Here is a 19,604-nt window from a genome sequence, read left to right on the forward strand (position 1 = left end):
TGTATTGTGTGCCCCATCAAGGAAAATATTCTGGCCCTGTGAACAACGATAACAACAAATTGACAGCTTTTGTTAATCTTTTTTATAAAGAGGTCAACAGAGGGACCGAGTATCCCAAAAATTTCTGGACTCTTACCAACTTAATGCCATTTCATCCTCCAGGACTTTCGCACAGACTCCCATTGAGCTTTCATATCACCACCTATGAAATCTGTGTCAGATTCCCTCACTGCATAATGTGGAGGCTGATTCCCAGTAAGCTCCCACCATTTGTAGGCAATGCCAAAATGCCCACGGCCAGCCTGGCCCTTCACTGTCAGTGGTGGTCAATCCCATTCCCACAAGCTTTCATTCCATGGTATGTTGAATATGGATTAATCATAAACCTTATCTTTCTTCCTTTCTCAGGCTGACACTTCTGCAAACAGGTGCCAGGCTAAGCTTAGCATGTCCGTTACCTTTGAGCCAGCCTAATAAGATACTCTGGAGAGCACTACAGCTCTCCTTTCTCGAAAACTCAGTAAGCCGGTTTGGGAAGTATTAGCACACACAGAGGAACAAACAAAACAAATGTACAAGAAACACAGTAATGGTTTTGCAAGTCTTGCATTTAATTATTTCAGGATGTGGATTTTTCCTTCTACTCAGCCTTCCCCTTTGCATTGTCATATTTTTTTATTTTTTCTTTTAGGAACCTTGCATAAACAAACACTTTTCCTAGACCAGTACATAAACCAGACACAGATGCACAAGTTTGTATTTGCAGTTTTCTTAAGCTTTGGTTTCTTAACTTCTTAAGAGACAAAGTGCATTAAAAAACTATTATGCAAACAGATCAAATGTCTGATGGTGAGATACACTGAGATCAGAGGACTCCATGATGGAAGAACATGACAGCAATCCATAACAGGAACTACACTTCAGTCTAACCTGTTCAGGAAGTCAGAGTTATAGATCAGCCTCTCAAAGAATGTCATTGTCTGCACAGTGCTGTTGAAACAGCACAGAAGAAAAGCCTACTTTTTACTGCTTCAACTCTTGGCAGAACTGAGACCTTCAGGAAGAAATAAAAACCCCAAAACAACAAAACCAAACCTGAACCCAAGACAGAAATGCATTTCACCCATTTCCTCTCTCCCTTTAGCTCATGAAATCTTGAGACTATTCAGCCCTTTGTCTCAAGAAGCAAGCAAATGAAAGACTGGAAAAGGCTAGAATAAGACAAACTTGACAAAAGGCAATTTAAAAGATACAAACATGAGGGGGCATGAGGTAAAGAACAGTAGAAGCATGAGAATAAAATGACACTGTAAAAGCATTAAACATATATACACACTCAGTAGCAAGATCCTCCTCTGCACCAAAGGATTTGACAATGAAGCACAAATCCAATTAAGGCCAGCATAGATATCATGCATTATCTACTAGGCTTCAGAATATCAAATTACCTTGGGTTCTTGAATATAAATCAACTCAAAACTTACAAGTTCAGAAACTCTGGAGAGAACAAAACCTGTAGGTAGCCTGAATTCCTAAAACTGAAATAAATTTCAAGTAATTGTGCTGGTAGGAAACATCACATGAAATTATACAACAGGTTATACAACCTGTCTCCAGGCTCTTCTAGCCCCATCAGTTTGGTATCACCACAGCAAAATTCAGGTTTGTGTGGGCTAGCGGTAGACTGCTACAAACCTGGTATCAGTGAAGAACTTGCTACTTCACTGACACCAGGGGCTGATGTCTGCATTACAGCTGCTCAAGGAAGTTAGGAATTTCCTGCTAACAAGGAAGTTAGGAACACAGCGCAGAAAGGAATTTTGGAGAAAGATGTTTGTGATTAAGCAGACACTAGTTTTTGTAGTTTGCTGTCGAAGGACTCAAATGCAGCTGGTTAATTTAGCTTTAAGGTTCCACAAGCAAAAGGAGTCCAGTGCTCATGTAGGGTCAGGTAAACAAGCAGTTACCACAAGCAGAAAAGAAACCTTAATGTAATGACCTATGTCAACGCAAGTTACTCCATGACTCTTTTTCTTGTTGTTTATTCACCCCCCCCCCCCATTTTAAGGGAAGCTGCTGGACTTCACTTCACATGAATCAGTTCCACTCAACATTTCTGAGGACACATGACCTGTGAGCTAGGTGCAAGCTATCCCACAAGAACTGCCATGCAACGTGCATGAGAAATCAGCGTTATGCAGGGTGGCGAGCACTTCCTACCACAACACCTACAATCCGTGGCAATGGATGTCTGTTAGTATGTTACAAAGTAATATTCCACCGTTAAAATGTAATTTTCCATAGGAAAAATGTTCCCTGTACCTAGGAGCAAATCTAGGAGTATGGAAGTAATCTAAGCAGATGCAAACAACTATAGCCATAAACTATCAAAAAAAATCTCAAATTGAAAACAAAATTAAAAAAACAGAAATAAATCTTAATTCCCAACAGTAGACAAGCCACCTACTGAAACAGGCTCTCAGGAAGAGTAAAAACCATGTTTAAAATATTACACACATTACCAGTCAGCTAATAAAATAAAACAAAACCAACCAACTGAACCCTCCCAAGAAAAAAAAAAAAACAGCCAAATTTTACAAACAGGATACAAACAAATCTCCTCTTGCAATAAAGATATTGGATAAAAAGTTATGGAATATGTTGTGGTATGCTTATAAGGAGGTTTTTCCTCCCCCCCCACCCAGTGCCTTCACTCCCACCAGCTCTTGCTTTGACCTTGCTTTCAGTTTTTCCAGATGTGCTCTGTGCTTGAAGAGAACTTTCGTTTGTCCATATAGAATATGACACTCAGGAAGCTGGTGAGGAGAGAAGTCAAACTTCTTGCTGATCCACTTTGTTATCTATTTCTCATTGCTAAGCCAGTTACAGATAGGATGCGAGTTCAAGAAGTTTCTATCTCAGAGGCCTCTTCTATGAAGTTAGCAACAGGACTAAGAAGCAAGAGTGGAAACAGTTTATACTCTCCATTCCCATCTTCTGAGAGGAGAGGTGGGTCACCCATTCCCAAAGCATCCAGACGCTCAGCTTGGCTTGCTGGAGCTGCTAGCGGCAAGACAGTTCCACTACCTGATGGAGGATGAAGAGCAGGTTTCTCCTCCAGGGGAGGCAACAGAAGGTCTTTTGGGTCCTCTATCTTCCCTGCAGCTTCACCTGAAGGTAGTTCTTCGAATAACGAAAGCAGAGGATTGGCCCTGTACTGTATCAGCTGCATATCTGAGGGAAAACAAACAGTTTAAACTCCAGGCTCCTGTGTCATGTAAGTGGCAAGGAAAGACAAGGAAAATTGGAGAGGCTGCTTCAAAACTTGGTTCACTAGAGAAAACAATACAGCTGAGGTCTGATAGACTAAACCCACAGCTGCAAGGGTGGAGCTAAGGCTCCTGTGTCTGCTGAGTATCTGAAGCGAACTCCAAGCCCCCTACTGCATATGGCATGCAATGGCAGCACCAGAGTAGCAAAATGAGTGTGCATTTGTGGTGGCTGTAGCCCATGTAAGAGATACTTCCACAAGGATGTTTGCAGTTCTACTCTCTATTATGGCACTGTCACATATAAGAAAAGGAAATGGTAAACACCAACATGGGGCACAGGATGGGGCCTCTTAAGACTGAGGTGCAGCTTCATCAAGATCAATGAAACATCCTAGTGTTCATAAAAATTTTAAGCCCAGACCAAAAAGGAGATAAATGACAATACTCGCTACAAAGATTCCATTTCAGTACACAGTTTTGGAAGAGTTTGGAGCTGACACAGCTCTCAGCGTTCCTTCCTGCCCACCTTTGCTTCCTGCTGTTTCAGTCTCACTTGATCCCAGGTCTTCAGTGCTCTCTGCCAAGTTTGCAATCTGAACAAAATGGATAGAGTAAGAACACTGACACCAACAAAAATAACAAAAGCAAAATCCAAGTCTCCACTGACTGGTTAACAAAATTAAGGGTGAAAGGAGGAGGGAAGAGAATTGAAACACTTGAGCAATGAGCCCATTGTTGACATGAGGGCCAGCAAACAGGAGCTCTCAGGAGAAGGCATGGACAAATACAGACAAACTTAACTTACTAAAGCCAAACAAGTTTCTGACTAGCAAATATTTATTTTAACTTCCAAACCAGAAGCTTTACTATTGTCTGTCTTGAAGAAATAGCGCTGTTAAGCACGATTTCATCAATATAATTAAATCTTGCAAGCACTGCTTGAACACAGCTGCATTTTGCCTCAGTTGTAGTCTAAACTCTTATGACTGGGAAGTCCTAAGATTAAATATTATTATTAGACTAAATATTATTTCAGGACTACAAAATAAATGACACTTGCAAGGGTTTGGGTTTTTTTTCTAACATGAGTCAATTCTAGGAACTGAACCAAGAGAAGTAAACTGACACTGAACTTTTGTATGTCCTCTGAGGAAATTTCATATAGCTATGATCAGAATAAATAGAGCATATTGCATTGCATTTTTCATTTACTACTTTTCATTGAGTCTTCAGGCAGACTGAAGACACAATCCCATCTGAACTATAAACCCAGATCTAATTATTACTTGGCTAAAAAGACACCATGGGAATCCCCGAGGCTAGCAAAAATAAGCCAAGAAACTGCTCTCAATACTCTTTGATCAAAAAAAGAGATGATTTTCTAGCCTTCTAATTCTAAACAGAAGGTGCAGAAGTAATAGATAAGAATAAAAAATTCCTCAATATAGGCAGCTAATTCAACACACACCAGTTTGTTACCCTCTTCCTTATGTTCCCAGGTGTATTCAGAAACCAAAGAACAGGTTATTCAAAGCAAAGTGGCAGCTTAAGTCAGCCCACTGACTGTATTAATGCAGCTAGGAACATAACATTGAAATTATCTTGAGAACCCGCTTAAATTCATATATGCCAACTGAATTAATATATGTAACTGGAAACATTAAGTCAGCAGGACAAGATAAAACTGCAGTTTCATGCCGTGCTATTAATCTAGTCCTTATCCGCAAACTGCATCAGTGAAATTTTAGCTTTCAACATCTTCTTAACCCTCCCCATCATCGAAGCAAATCTTACTCTTACATTTTCCATGCCAGGGGAAGTCTCCATCAAGTTCATATCCAGGGCTGGCAGCTCAGGATTAAGTGTCTGAAAAAAAACCCCAAAACCAGACCATACGTCACACAATAAGGCCCTTAAAACAAACTTCAGACAGGTCCTGAAAGGAAAGCAGGATAAAGAGCACACCATCTGCTGAAGTACAAGTAAGGTAGCTCCTCCACAGGCTGACGGCAATATCCTTTTATCCTGTGGTGGTAAAAAGAGGTCACAGGAGAAGAGAAGGACACCATGTTGCCCAGTGATGGCTGAGTTTCATTCCATATTATAAATGCATAACTACATAATCAGGATGCGATGATAAGTGGCAAAGGCTTGAGAAGGAGAAGTGAGTCCAATTTTTTCCATTTCCCCCCCTCCTTGAGTTCTGTGTAACAGGTATACTGTATGAACTGAAAAAGGCTCTCAATGTTACTTTGTACAATGTTAAAGACTCCTAGAATGCCTATGGCCTCACTCTATTCGTAACTACTTGCTTTTCAGAATTTCCCCCGCCTTGCTCATTACAACATGGAATAAACCAGTAAAATTTCATGATGCATCCTTATCAGTATTTTTCAGAAATCATAAAAAGTGCAAAGACACTCACATCACTGAAAGCTTCAGAACCAAAGTTATACTGCTTCCCAGATAACATTGCTTGAAGCTCTTCAAGGTTAGCATCGATGCAATTAAGAAAATCCTGAATTTCTTCTCTAAAAAGACAAAATTATATAGTGCTGTAAGAAACAGTTGTTAGGACCTTCTTGTGCACGACAGGCAGGTTGCTCACATTCCAGAATAGCTTATTGCCAAATTAACGAAACCACATTCCTTTATCACTTTTCACGGTCCAACTCTTTGAAGGACAGGTACAGGGAAGACTATCTGAACTGCAAATACAATAACAGCTACCATATCAAAAGGCAGTTCCTCCTTCCATACCTACTTCCTCCTTCATTTTAATATCTTTTGAATGTTCTTGGATCCCAGACTATAAACCAACATCTGTTTAAAATAAGGTCCAATGGCTTTCACCTGGTGACAACAAATAATAACAAAGAGCTGGAAACAATTTGGATCTGAAGGAACAGTAGGTGTTTTCCTATACTGAAACATCAGATTGTTGCCAAATTGTATGCATTTCCAAGGACAGGGCATGATTCAAGGGACACTGACTAAAGTGGAAAGGGAGCTGCACGCACAGCACCAGTACTGAACTCTTTGCTGTGCTGCAAGCTACCTCCTGCACTGGAATACTCAACTACCAGCAGCAGACAGTTCCAAGGCATCACCCCGTGTTGCAGTGCCAATGAGATGAGACATTAGAAGGCCTTCAGGTCACAGCAAGTGCTGTGACATATCATCTCAGCACTTCCTACCTGAAGTTAACCACAGTAGAAAAGCTGTCAGGAGAAAGAACTACTGTTTTGTCCTTAACCCAGCTCACCCTGCAGTCATACAAATGACAGCACTGATGAAGCTTAGGGGCTGTGCAGAGCTGGGAACTGCTTAAACAGCAGTGCTGCTGCATGTGAAACCACAGCCTGCATGATTTTGATCCCGAGGTGAATCTGATCTGACAATGCACAAAGGAAATTAACCTTTGCAAAAATGAGGGGCAAAGAAAGTGAAATATCAGACTATCACCAACACAAATCTATATCCAGTTCTCAGAGACAAAGCAGCACACAACGGTCTCCTGAAACCACTACTCTTGATCCACTGTTTGGCAGCACTTGGCAGTGCCACTAATAGGCAATATGATGGCTGGTGTGTGAAGCTTTGAGTGTGTCACTAATTCAACAGGAAATCAGGAAGTCCAATTCCCCCGAAGTAGAAGAAATCCTCAATCAGGCAAACCCAGGAGTTTGGGCATCAGAAATTCCAGGTAAGGCAAAGAATGCTTTGCCTATTAAAATTGAAATAAAAAGGGGGGGCTGCCCAGTTCGAAGGGGAATTAAAGAAATAATTGATAAATTTTTAAAATATGGTTTATTAGTGGAATGTGAATCGGAATATAACACCCCCATTTTACCAGTAAAGAAAGCAGATGGGAAAAGCTATAGGCTAGTTCAAGATTTACGGGCAATAAATAAAATAGTAGAGGACATCCACCCTGTGGTGGCTAATCCATATGCTTTATTGACCAAACTAAAATTACACCAGAAATGGTCTGCCGTCCTGGATTTAAAGTACGCTTTCTTTTGCTTACCATTAGCCAAAGAAAGCCAAAATTATTTGCTTTTGAATGGGAAAATCCTGACACAGAAAGAAAAACCCAATTAACTTGGACAGTATTACCACAGGGGTTTAAAAACAGTCCAACAACTTTTGGAAATCAGCACGAGAACTAGAATTATGGAAGCCGCCTACTCAGGCAGAGACTCTGTTACAATATGTGGATGACCTATTAATTGCTACTGAAACAAAGGAAGAATGTAGCCAGTGGATGGTGGAATTATTAAATTTTCTGGGACTGAATGGTTATCAGGTATCCAAACAAAAGCCCCAACTAATCCAAACCCAAGTTTCCTACCTAGGATATGAAATAACAGGAGACAGAGAGAACTTGTAGCTGCTAGAAAAGAAGCCATTTGTCAGATTCCACGACCGTTGACTGTCAAGGAGCTCCAGGCATTCCTGGGAATGATTGGATGGTGCAGACTTTGGATCCATGGTTATGGTGTTCTGCATCCTTTTTGCAGGAACAATCGACAGAACCACTACCACACGACTGCTTGGTCACTATAGAGACTGTATATTCGAGCAGACCAGATTTGAAAGAAAAACCTCTGGAAGATGCTGATTCTTGGTTTACTGATGGTAGCAGCTTCATGAAAAATTGTGAATGAAAGGCAGGATATGCCATTACCACAACTTCACAGGTAATAGAAGCTAAACCTTCACCTGTGAACACCTCTGCCCAGAAGGCAGAAATAACAGCATTAATGAGAGCCCTGGAATTGGCTAAAGACAAAAGGATAAATATTTGGACTGATTCTAAATATGTATTTGGTGTGGTCCATGCACATGGTGCTATCTGGAAAGAACGAGGACTTTTGAACACACAAGGGAAACAGATTAAACATGCTACAGAAATTCTACAGCTACCGGAAGCTGTTCATCTACCTGAAGAAGTAGCTATTATGTATTGTAGAGGGCATCAATAAGGTGACTGATCACAAAATTGGAAATAATTTGGCCGATTTTGAAGCCAAATGAGCAGCTGAACAATCTAAAATCATGTCCTTAATCCCTGATGGCAAACTAACAACTGAGAAATCTAAACCTAGGTATTAGATAGGATAACAGGATAGAAAATTGTTTGAAGATCTCAAAGGACAGGAAAACAAAGAGGGCTGGGTTCAGATACCTGATGGGCGAATCGTAATCTCCTATAACCAACTCTGGAAGTTAGTTCAGGAGGAACATAATAAAACTCATTGGCGTAGTAGCTATTTGTATAAATACTTAAACAAACAAATTGTAGGAAGGAATCTATACACCACAGTTCAATTAGTGACAAAACAATGTCAGCTCTGTCTTATGAATAATCTTAAAACTGAAAATAGGAATCAAATTGGGACAACTGGGAGAGGAAGTTATCCAGGACAGCAGTGGCAAATAGATTTTTCTGAATTACCGAGAAAAGGAGGTTATCAGTATTTGTTGGTGTTAACGGATACTTTTCCAGGCTGGCCAGAAGCATTCCCTTGTAGGATAAATAATGCAAGACAAGTAATTAAAACATTGTTAAACGAGATAATATCTCGTTTTGGAGTACCAGAGGCAACTTCTTCCAACCGAGGCTAGCACTTTAGTGTAAAATTGTTACAAGAAATTAGCCAAAAAATTAGAAATTGATTGGCAACTACATGTTCCATACAGGCCTCAGGCCAGTGGGCAAGTAGAAAAGATGAACCATCTGATCAAACAACAGGTTAGTAAAATATGTCAGGAAACGTATTTATGTTGGTACCAAGCTTTACCACTGGCTCTATTAAGAATTCAAACTAAACCTTGGTTGAAAGAAGAGGTTAGTCCATTTGAAATTTTATACGAAAGACCATATCAGTCCCAGTTTAAAGGAGAAAGTCTTCAGGAAGTGGGAGAAGGCCATCTCCGACAGTTTCTGATCAATCTGGGAAAACAATTAGAAGAGATAAATAAGAGAATATTAGGGACAAGAGCAAGAGATCTGGATTATCCGATTCACCCTTTCAGATCAGGAGACTGGGTTTACGTTAAGAATTTTTCAGGAGATCCTCTACAGGAGAAGTGGAGTGGATTGTACCAGATATTATTGACCACCTTTACAGCAGTGAAGATAAAGGAACGACCTGCTTGGATACATTATTCAAGAATAAAGCAAGCACCAGAGCCAGAGAAGACATGGCAAATTGAACCTTCAGGACCCTTATGTATGAAATTGCATCGGTCATAACTTGGACTTATATGATAACTGGCGTACAAGCTTGGGACCAAAACTTATACCTGAAATTAATGCAGAATGTCGCTAACGTTTTAATCGTAGTGACTGCTGGGTGTGTGCACAGTGACAGGCTGATACAGAAGTCAGGCATACGCATTATCAGAGACATGACAGATGAATTTGCCCTGCTTTTAGTGTGCAACACTAACACTTGTCTTTTTAAAGACCTACCAACAAAGAAGCAAACAACTCAGTTCAACAACATTTAAAGACCTAAATCACAATGTTCTGCTAAACACATCCCCTGGAACTTTGACAAGATCCCACATGATGGTAACAGCGTAACAGTTTCCAGAAACAAGTTAATACCTGTCCAGCAAAGGATCGTTTTGGTTTCCAGAGTTACTCTCATTCAAGATGGAGTCAATCACTGACACAGGGTCTTCTGGAGTATTAGGTTGTGCAGTATGGAGTTCCACAGCAACATTTCCTGTTTCACTGAGTCTGTTGACATCATTTATATGAACTGGTGGGATAGATTCTGCACAATTTAACACATTTGGCTGTGATACTTGACAAATAGGTAAGTCAGGATCCACAGGGGCCTGTGGCTCTCTGAAATATTACCCAAAGAGAAACAAAACACAGGAGAAATCATCAACTGGCTCTTGGTTTGTTTATTAATAACTTAGATACATTTTGGATTATTTGTAATCAATATATGCATTCATGTCCCTAGTCAGTCAAAAAGTTAGTATGTGCTTATTTGTTGAATAGACAGAAAAGCATCAGAAAATTAAACTTCAAGTGCAATCAGCTTGACAGCCTTTCAGATACTCCTGAAGAGACATGAGCTCCTAAAAATCTTTGCTCACCATGACTAATGCTACACACTGCAAAAAAGGCAGCCTATCAACAGGCCTGTCATGCACAAATGGAGTAAAAATTCAGAGAAGCTGTTTCCCAGGATTCATATGGATCACTTACACAAATGTAACTACCTAGTAACAACCTAGGCATAAATACTTCCACATCCTTTAAACGTACCTGGCTCTGCCACTTGTGTGTGCCACAGCAGGAAGACCGCTGGTGGCATTTTCCACGGTATCGGTGATATCTCGAAGGATGAGACCTGTACCATTTCCATCCTCGTCATCTGCACTATGTTCAGAAAAAGCCATCTGCAGGATACAGCAAACAGAATGAGCAGAATGAGTAAAACAAAAAGGTCTTAAAGGTCTTTTTTTTTTTTTTCTTTGTTTTTGCACCTTCTCTGTCCTGCTCAGAGTTCATCTTTTACTAGTTGTACTGACCTCCACGATAGCAATGCTTTAAAGCTGCCCATTTCAAAATGGAGTGCATCTGATTGTAAGACTAGGGTATTAAGAGTTACACGGAAGACTTTGAGACCACTGTGTATCATCCTGTCCAACCCATCGACTCTTTCCCTGGGAAAACTTACTGCTTGGCCACTTTCAACAGGTATGCAAACATACTGACGACTGTATTTGGAAGGTGAAGCACCTGCAGCATCTGTTAGAGACCTGAGACAAAACATGGCTTTAGTATACAGTCCCACAGTAAAAGGCTGTAGCAATGCCAAATACATGCAGTAAAGGTAAGAACAACCATTTTTCCACTTCTAAGATAACTGGCCTTTAGAAATGTTTTTTACCAAGTGTACTGCAGACAGGCTGCAATCTAAACAAACTTTTTGTTAAATTTTGAAAGAGTACTATTTTTCATAACTCTGCCCTTCAGAATTCAAGATGTATAGTCTCTTCTCAGCAATTTTTTTAGCGACAAAGAAGTAGAAATCTTAATTTGGTGCTTTATGCAAGTTTGAATATACAAGTGATAAAAATATTCTTCATACACTTTAAGTATCTTGCTCCTAGAAGCTGATTTATCCCTATAATTCACATTTGAAACTGATTTTTGAACTATCCAGTAATTACCTTTTTCTTTTGACCCCAACAATATAATTTCCTCGCATCAAACTTAGTATAAATTGAAGAATCTAAAAAGGAAAAACATACAGACAAAAACCAAGTAGTCAGCACAGCAATCCTAATGTTAACTTAATAATTCAGTTTTTACTACAAAATTATGTAGTTATATGATTGAAATTAGTAGGTAAATTACAAATCCATTTCTGTTTGTGTCTTAAAATCAAAATGACAGTTACCGATGGCATTGAAAAAATACCCCCCTTGGACAGTTTTTGGCTTTTTTTTTCTAAATGTAATGTAACACCACAAATCACTAGAGGATTCCAGACCAGAAAGAGCTGAAGGATAAACCAGAGAAAATCTGTTCCAGTGCAGAAGCTCCTATACTTTCTCGGATCCAAGCTGACTTCTTGAATGGGCTATTTTTTTCTTGGTCCACGATCTTTCACAGACTACATTCCATGTACCTGCAATTTCTTGTTTTAGGTTCCTGTTACCATGCACTGCCTCCAGCCTCAAGTTTACCCCAGGTCAGCTTGATTTACTGATTTCTCTCCAAATGAAAATCACTGAGATTTCAAACACAAGCAAATCTTTTTTACTACAACTTTTCCTTAATGTTTTGCTCGTAGTTCTTTGCTGTGCTACTTCTGGGACACTCAGGAACTGTGAACATTTTCTTTACGCTGTATTAATATAGCCTGTTCAGCTCTGTGTCATTCTACATAAGCAAAGAATGCCATGAAGTATCACAGAGGCAGGAATAAGGATGGTAGCACTGAAGATGCTGCAATGGTACCTTAGACAGCAGCTTCTGTTGTTGACTGTGCTTCTGCCTTAGAACTGCCACTTCTTTCCACAGGGCCTTATTTTCTCTGCAATGCAGAATAAATCAGAAGACAGAGGATGAACAGAATTTACTTTATATGCTCTAGTTTTACAGCTTTCAAACTTTCACAGTACCTTGCAGGACCAATGGCAACATTCCTTCCACGGATAACTAACAATCAGTTAATCCAATCCACTAGTACAAACTCTGTGTTAAATTGGCTCAATTTTCCATCAGGCAGAACCAAACTCTAACTAGTAAGGACATTCTTAACCTCTTCTGCTCCATCAATAATCCTGATCTGCAGTATTCCTTCAAAGCCTTAAAACCTTAGAATAAAACTCAGTGTCTGAAAACAGGCTGAGTGTAACAGAGACCATCAGAGAACAGTTTCAAAGTTAGTCTTCAATGGGGTTTTTTTGGTTGGTTGGTTGTTTTCAAGGAATAGAGGGAGTGAAGTGAAGGTATCTCCTGAACTTTAGTTGACACCTGCGTGCATACCAATGACCTGAATGAATTACCAGTGCCTGTACAAAAAGAATCTGATGAGGACATGCAAAGTCCACTTTCAGTTAAAAAGAAAACCAAAGGCTAATTCTCCCTCACCTCATTTAATCCTGGGTTTTTTTGTTTTGAAAAGGAAGTACTTTGATTGTCCTAGAAAACTACTACAGGTGATGGCAACCAAAATGAAATCTCAAAACAGTCAAAAAATTCCCAGTCTTCATCTCTGGTCTGCAACTGAATTATAAAATGAAACAAAGTACAGAATGTTGTGTGGGATGGAATGGGAATTCTTAATAAAAATACAGCTTCACCCATTTCCAGTTCAAATGAACCCCACATTTCGAGTCAAGCTCCATTAGATCTAAGCAACACTCAACACATAAGTGCCTCTGAAACAGACGAGTCTACCTCTTCATGTTAGCCAGTCTGACATCCATGTTGTTCTGCTGCTCTCTCATTTCTTGGACTTCAGCGAGTACTTTGTGCAAATCCTCCGCACAGACCTTGAGATCCTCAGTTCTTACTGCAGATACCTAAAACAGGACCAGGTTACACGTTTTACTACAAATGGTGCTTTGCATACTCCCTTCTACAGGAACAGTGTAGTTAGTCTGTAAACTCCATTAAAAGGTTAGGTAACACTTAATTCTTATGCATCACAAACTAGAACAATTACTACAGGCGACAGTCGTTAGGAGAGTCTACACTGTATGCAAAAAAAAAAGAAAGTTGTCAATGAAAACATGAGATTAGCTCTTTGTACGGGTAGACAGAGAGTTCACCATTGTCATTCATGATAAAAACCTACCACTGACTGAAAATAGCCTTCCCTAGGGTGTTTGCTCTGACAGGTCTGGTGACAGATTGCCCTCTAGTGTCAAAGAATAAGATCCCAGATAAAAACAAAACATAATTCATAGTGGAGTAAGAACAAGACAATCATATTCCTTTTACATGCAGGTAAATATGCCAGCACAGGAGTAACACATTTCAATTAAGTTACTGGTAGGAGGGAAAGGTGTCTAAATAGCCACATCCTACTCAATTTGAAAATTCATCCCACACTACCTGAATTGCAGATTCCCATTGGTGTTTGCTCTACTACCTCTCTGCTCAGTGACATTCCAAAATTTTGGAGACTTGTCTCGAGAAAGTCAGATTCTGCTCTTCTGCCCACAGCAGAATTCATGAATGCCACCTCTTTAAACAATGGCAAAAGAGCCATCAGAAAGCAAAAAGCTCACTCTCTCCTCCCCACACTTCCATATTCCTAACTTCTCCTGTTCTTTCAGCAGCTCTCTCTGTGGTGGTGGCACTGATGGCTAACACAATTCAGGATTTTGTAAAAGACAGCTCTGGTGCATCACACATCTGAATGACATGTCCAGGTTTTGTGGGCATTTTAAAAATCATTTAGCTAAATGCTGACTGTAAGTGAACCAAATGGAGTTGCACCAGATAACCACCAGATGTCCTTTGTCGCCTACAACACACTATGATATTTCTTAGTATTCTACTGAATTCCAAGAGGGGGACATGTGTGTGAAAGCATCTGGGACTGGCCTGCTGAAGTGCTAGATAACTTCTATGCAGGTTGGCTCACAAGACCCCTTTTTTTTCCAAAGGAGAATGGGATAGTCAGAAATGGATCTACAGTGTTATCAAATATCCCATCACTTCATGATGAAACAGAATATAATTGCTATGTGGTTATTACTCCACAGAAATAGCCAACTACATTCTTAACATAATCCTTGTAACAAAGGATGGACTGAGTGGCCTGACAGTCCTCTCCATCTACCTTTTTAGATGCTTCACTATTCTTGTGGGTAGTACGTTATACTAAGGTACATTGAGCTGTATCCCAAATGAAATTCATGGCTGATTTCTCTTCAGCATACCACCTCTCCATGGGGAACACACCCAAAAAATGCAGACAGGTCGAAATTTCAAATGCAGTCAGCCTGCCCCCATAAAACAGCCAAACTAAAACATTCTGCCCAAGTGTAAGGAATTGTTCTCTTCACAGCCCTGACCTAGATACAAGGGTGTCAAGACTGAAGCATTTCAGCAGAACTGACAGTAAAAGGGAGTAAATAAAGGAAGTCCTGCATTCAAACTTGCATTCCTGTTAGAAGCTTGAAGTCCAGTTTACAGCAAGCACTGAAATGTGGCTCCATTCCAGACAGTAAAAGAACAAGAAAATTAATAGATGTTTTGCAAAAAATCACTAACATTTCCTGTTCAACAAAGAATATGTTTCACCAACCTATTCAGTAGTTTCATGTGAATGTCCTTGGCACTAACTAGAGCTTTTGTCTTTCCATCTAGAATATTCCACCCAGTGAAACACACCTAGGATACATGGTGCCATACAGAACATCATCAGCTGACAGCCCCAACATCCCAGCAAGAGAGGTGTGCAAGCCAAGACAAGTTAGCGATTACAGCATCTGGGGAAAGCACAGGCCTGAGTCAGAGAAGCAACTGTACAACTATATTTAATCCATTGTGATTCTGAGCAGAGACAGCACAGTGGAGAATCAATCAAAACACAATTGTGACTCTCAAGCCTATCCTCTGCTTTTATTAACTTGGGCAATGTAGCTACCATATTACGACATTCTAAAGAAAAGATTCTGCAGTTCAAATGTCAATGTGATGTATCATGATACTTTCTTTCTCTGGCAGGGAGGATATTATGAGCTCTAAACTGCCAACAGAGGATAAATATCTGTGCTGGAACAGGTCAGACAAGGCCTGAATGTACAAGATAAAACTGGAAAGTACTAATAAGGGTGTAGCTTAGTGGCAACATAGTTTTGGAGAAATAATGCAATTTATGCAGTCACCCAAATGAACTGATTACTGATGCCCTTGCTAATTTTTAACAAGAAGCACCAAATAGGGTTGTATTTTCTTTTGCTTCGGTCACTTTGTGACTCTTTCCAGCTCTATGATGGCAGAATTGAAGACCATGCTAATCTGTAAGTGGGTATACGAATTCTCTGTGAAAAAGGGGTTCGAGCGTGACAGCTATGAAGATGAGGCACTACTCCAGAGCACTGCCAAACAGCAGCTTGTGTTTTGTCTAAATGCTGGCATGAGGAGGCCAAGCCAAGCCTGGCATTCAGGATGGAGTTACAAAGTCTTGCATCATGATGCACGACCTTGGTTCCCATGGAATTTGTTGGCTGTAAAGTACTTTAAGCCCCCAGACATGCTCTTTAACAGCTGCTTTTCATAGCAAAATGAAGTAAATACATGCTTAGATTGTACCTTGCGCTTGATGTTTTCCAGTAAATGTGCCTTCCCTTGCTTGAAGAAAGGGTGCTGGAACTCAATGACTGAGCTTTTCTCTGCTGTAATCATACCATTCTCCAGGGCAATCACCTTCCTGAAACCATCTGTGGATACACATCAAAGTCATTTCTTTCAGTGCAAAGCTGACTGTAACAGCATACAGCTAAAGAAAACCCCAAGGCTACTGAAACACCTGAAGCACTACAGTCAGTGGGAGCAGAAACTATGGAAACCAGCCAAAATAGCTTTTCTTTGGTGCTCAGTGATTTGACTGCTCCAGTCTTCACAACTAGAGAACATGTCCACAATACCATCAAATGACCTCACAGATCGTACGAACAGCACGCATGGCAGAGGCCAGCTAGTGTCTGCAGCAAGACAGGGATGTCCAAGTAACCACAGAAGTGAGTTACAAATCAGAGTTATAAGGACATCTCGAATAAAATCTTGCCCCAGTAGGAGCAGTGGAACAGTGTACCTTCCTTTTCATGCCTATAATCCCAAACAACTACAAATCAAAACAAATGCTGTCATGTACCACCAGGGTCTACAGAATAAAGGAGGAAAAATCAGTTCTCAGCCTATGCAACACATGCACACAGAGTACTTTCTCTATACCAGACTGCCTGCATGGAATAAGACATTGTCAGCTATATGCCCATCACTGCAACCCTGCTTCGAGTACCACAGGGTAGACACAAAATACAGTTGACGGATCAATTTCTCTCTCTTCTCGCTCAATATTTTAACATAGTTAATGTATTTCTGTTTCACTGCGCCCCAACAGCACTACCATAAGAAAACTTCACCTGAAGCTAGAATGGGTCCAGCAGGAAAAGGACACTGCCATCACATTGCATGTATTCACAGGAATATTCGCATTTTAGCATTTGCCCTTGCTGCAAGGCAACTGACAACTGCTTGTTTGCATTATCCTTTGACACCTAAATGATGAAGACTTAACACAAACAGCAACATCCACCTTGTGTCAAGAGGCTAAAGGTAAGCTTTCTCATGTCAGTCAAAATCTAAACAGGCATCAGGTAGAGAGATCATGCAAACCTACTGGGCAAGGACAGAGAGTTCCTGCCCCTTACTCCACACGGAATATCTAAGCAAGATGGCCACCTTCTATGCAGTTTGTACCTTCACTCAGCCCATAAGCTATATGCTGCAGAACAACCATTTCTGCTGTGTGGCAGCTCTGTACATTGTACTGTATCTTTGAATCACCTCCTCCCTCCAGCTCTTTGCCTGTACAAGTTGTACATGTGCAATGGGAGGCTACGTGATACTCAGATGTAGAGCACAGAAAACATAATGAGAAACTCAGTCCAGCTTGATCCATCAGCGTCACTAATATTGTTTCAACACAACAATGCAGGCAACAGCAGGATCTAGGCAATTATTTTTTTTTTTATATACTAGATACATGGGTGTAGGTATGGTCTCTGTTCCTCTAGGTACAATTAACACTACCACTGGAGCCCAGAAAACTCTATCCAAGCTTTAGGTACCACCACATTAAACAGTATTTTTTACAGTCACTGCTCAAAACACAGAAAGCAAGAACTAAGCCAGGCTCTACGTTCTTTTCTTTTGCAAAGCAAACTTGAGACCAGAATTCAGGTTTTCAGGGGCCTGCCAAGCCAATTGTTTTGTTTAAAGAATTTCAAATCAATACCACGTAGCAATGAACTTAGCAGAAAGGACACATAAGAACAGCTGATGCTTACACATGTTAAGTTGTCGTATAAAGCTGGAGATATTGTTGTGTTTGAAGTACTTGGGGAGTAGCTCCTTGGCAAACCTCTGCTCATCCAGAATGCAGAAATTCTCACCATTCTAGGAAATAAGCAAAAGTAACAGAGAACAGGCACAATTTTTCTAAGGCATCAAGACCATAAATCAACAGGGACAGCAGGGCAGGGCCAAACAGTCTGTGTGAGCACTTCCGAGTACTTAGGCCTGTACTAAAAAGCTTGGATCCAAAAAGACAGTTACACAGAAGATTTCTACTGAATGGGGCATTTTTTAAAACCTGAAGTTTTAAAGCTCCTGAAGTTTTGTCTTAGGCCATAGAAAAAATCGTCTGAAACCCCGGTGTATGTGTCACTCTCTTTGCCCACAGGAAACATAACTATTGCTCCAGCACAATGGAAGTCATGCCACTAGAGGGCTTTTATCTCCTCGGTCAGTTTGCCCAGCCCCTGACAAGATTCTTCCATTGTAAGGACTATGTCACCACTCAAAATAACCAAGGAGCGTTGCCGAGCTACAGAAAGTTCAGACCACACAGCCCAGCGGTGAGGAAGTGTAACTACGACACAAGCACCTTCGCATTTAGCCTATTCTCAAGCTCAAACTTCCTGAAACCCGGCAGGTCTTTTGTGGCAGTTTTATATTGGTCACAAAAAGAGCAAAAATGGTTATTTTCTTCTTTGCCTTTGTAATGGCTGACTCTCTGGGGAAAAACAAGTGGAGAAATTCCAAGGGATGTAATAGTGACAGGAGACAGAAATAACACCATTCCCGTCCCAGATCTCAGCCGTACAGCGCCCGAAGGCGCTCAGGCCAAAGCGGCCCAACCTTCCTATGGCAGGAAGGGAAAATTACAAATTAATTACTTCTTAAAGTGCGTTTTCCACGGAACGTCACCGCTCTGCGCTGGGGGCGGGCCATTTGGGAGGTTGGCACCGGGACCCGCTCCCCCTGTGGCGTCTGCACAGGCAGAGCCCGCCCCCCGCCGCGGGGTCGCGTCCGGCCCCGCAACCTTCGCACCCGCCGGTTCCGCCCGCCACAACAGAGGCCTGCCCCCCCCCACGCTTCGCTGCTGCCCGGAGCCGGCCGAAGGACTCCCGACCCGCCAGCTTCCCAGAGGCCTGGGGCCCTCCCCAGCCACCGCTCATGCCACTCCTGGCCCCACCTCCTTGCCGGTCCCACAACCCGCGGCGGAGCAGGCGTCGCCGCCCCGCCCGCAGAGCCCCGCAGCGCCGACCCAGCGATTCCACCCCAACCGCTCCGGGACATCCAGCAACCTCCCCGGGGTGCCTCCCAGGTCCTGGCCCTGGCCCGCCACCAGCTTCGTGCCGCCCCAGGCCCTCCGCTCCGCTCCCCTCTCCTCTCCGCCCCGCGGATGGCGGTGGCGGTGCCCGGCCGGGCCAGGGCCCTGCGGGCCGTCCTCACCCTGCTCCAACCGATGACGTCGTCGCTCTGCGGGTCCTCTACCAGCGCCCAGAGCTTCGCCAGGAAACCGGGCACCGGAGCGAAGCCGGGCCCCGGGGCAGCGCCGGGGCCGCCAGGCAGCGCCAACCCTTCCCGCATTCTCAGGCCGGGCCGCGCACTCGTGCAACGGGCCGGGGGAGGGCGGAGCGGCCAACGGCGGCCGTGACGCCACGAAGGGCGTTGCCCTCGGCCCAGGGAGCTCGCTCTTTGGTGATCTCCTGCAAGCCCCTCCCTCAGCCTCGCCCGGCGCCTGAGAGCGTGACTCT

At 42.0% G+C, this 19,604-nt stretch overlaps 1 protein-coding gene across 2 annotated transcripts; it reads right to left on the reverse strand.

Annotated features, from left to right (window-relative positions):
* Positions 1–597: 597 nt before the first annotated feature.
* On the reverse strand, positions 598–19,531 carry LOC308224513 (heat shock factor protein 3-like). 2 transcript variants are annotated; one of them, XM_080624506.1, is made up of 13 exons: positions 19,300–19,531; positions 17,850–17,958; positions 16,090–16,217; positions 13,219–13,343; positions 12,274–12,349; positions 11,481–11,542; positions 10,985–11,066; positions 10,570–10,703; positions 9,892–10,137; positions 5,698–5,803; positions 5,073–5,138; positions 3,799–3,865; positions 598–3,234 (listed from the first exon to the last, which is right to left on the reverse strand). In XM_080624506.1, exons 1-13 carry the CDS (start codon positions 19,435–19,437, stop codon positions 2,903–2,905), a joined length of 1,671 nt encoding a protein of 556 aa, XP_080480632.1. In that variant the 5' UTR covers positions 19,438–19,531; the 3' UTR covers positions 598–2,902. The 2 variants fall into 2 exon arrangements, with proteins under 2 accessions (XP_080480632.1, XP_080480633.1); XM_080624507.1 differs by lacking the exon at positions 19,300–19,531 and adding an exon at positions 18,741–19,033.
* Positions 19,532–19,604: the final 73 nt, after the last annotated feature.

This window comes from Psittacula echo, assembly GCF_963264785.1.
Source record: "Psittacula echo genome assembly, chromosome: 8".
Taxonomy (NCBI): domain Eukaryota; kingdom Metazoa; phylum Chordata; class Aves; order Psittaciformes; family Psittacidae; genus Psittacula; species Psittacula echo.

What these genes read in the sequence shown, in the direction of transcription:
- LOC308224513 (XM_080624506.1), bottom strand. Translation starts at nt 19,437, where the DNA reads ATGCGGGAAGGGTTGGCGCTGCCTGGCGGCCCCGGCGCTGCCCCGGGG. An exon ending in AGACTGGCTAACATGAAGAG is followed by an intron (nt 12,350 to 13,218) that starts GTAGACTCGTCT and finishes TCTGCATTGCAG; the next exon opens with AGAAAATAAGGCCCTGTGGA. An exon ending in GTTGGGGTCAAAAGAAAAAG is followed by an intron (nt 11,067 to 11,480) that starts GTAATTACTGGA and finishes GTTTTGTCTCAG; the next exon opens with GTCTCTAACAGATGCTGCAG.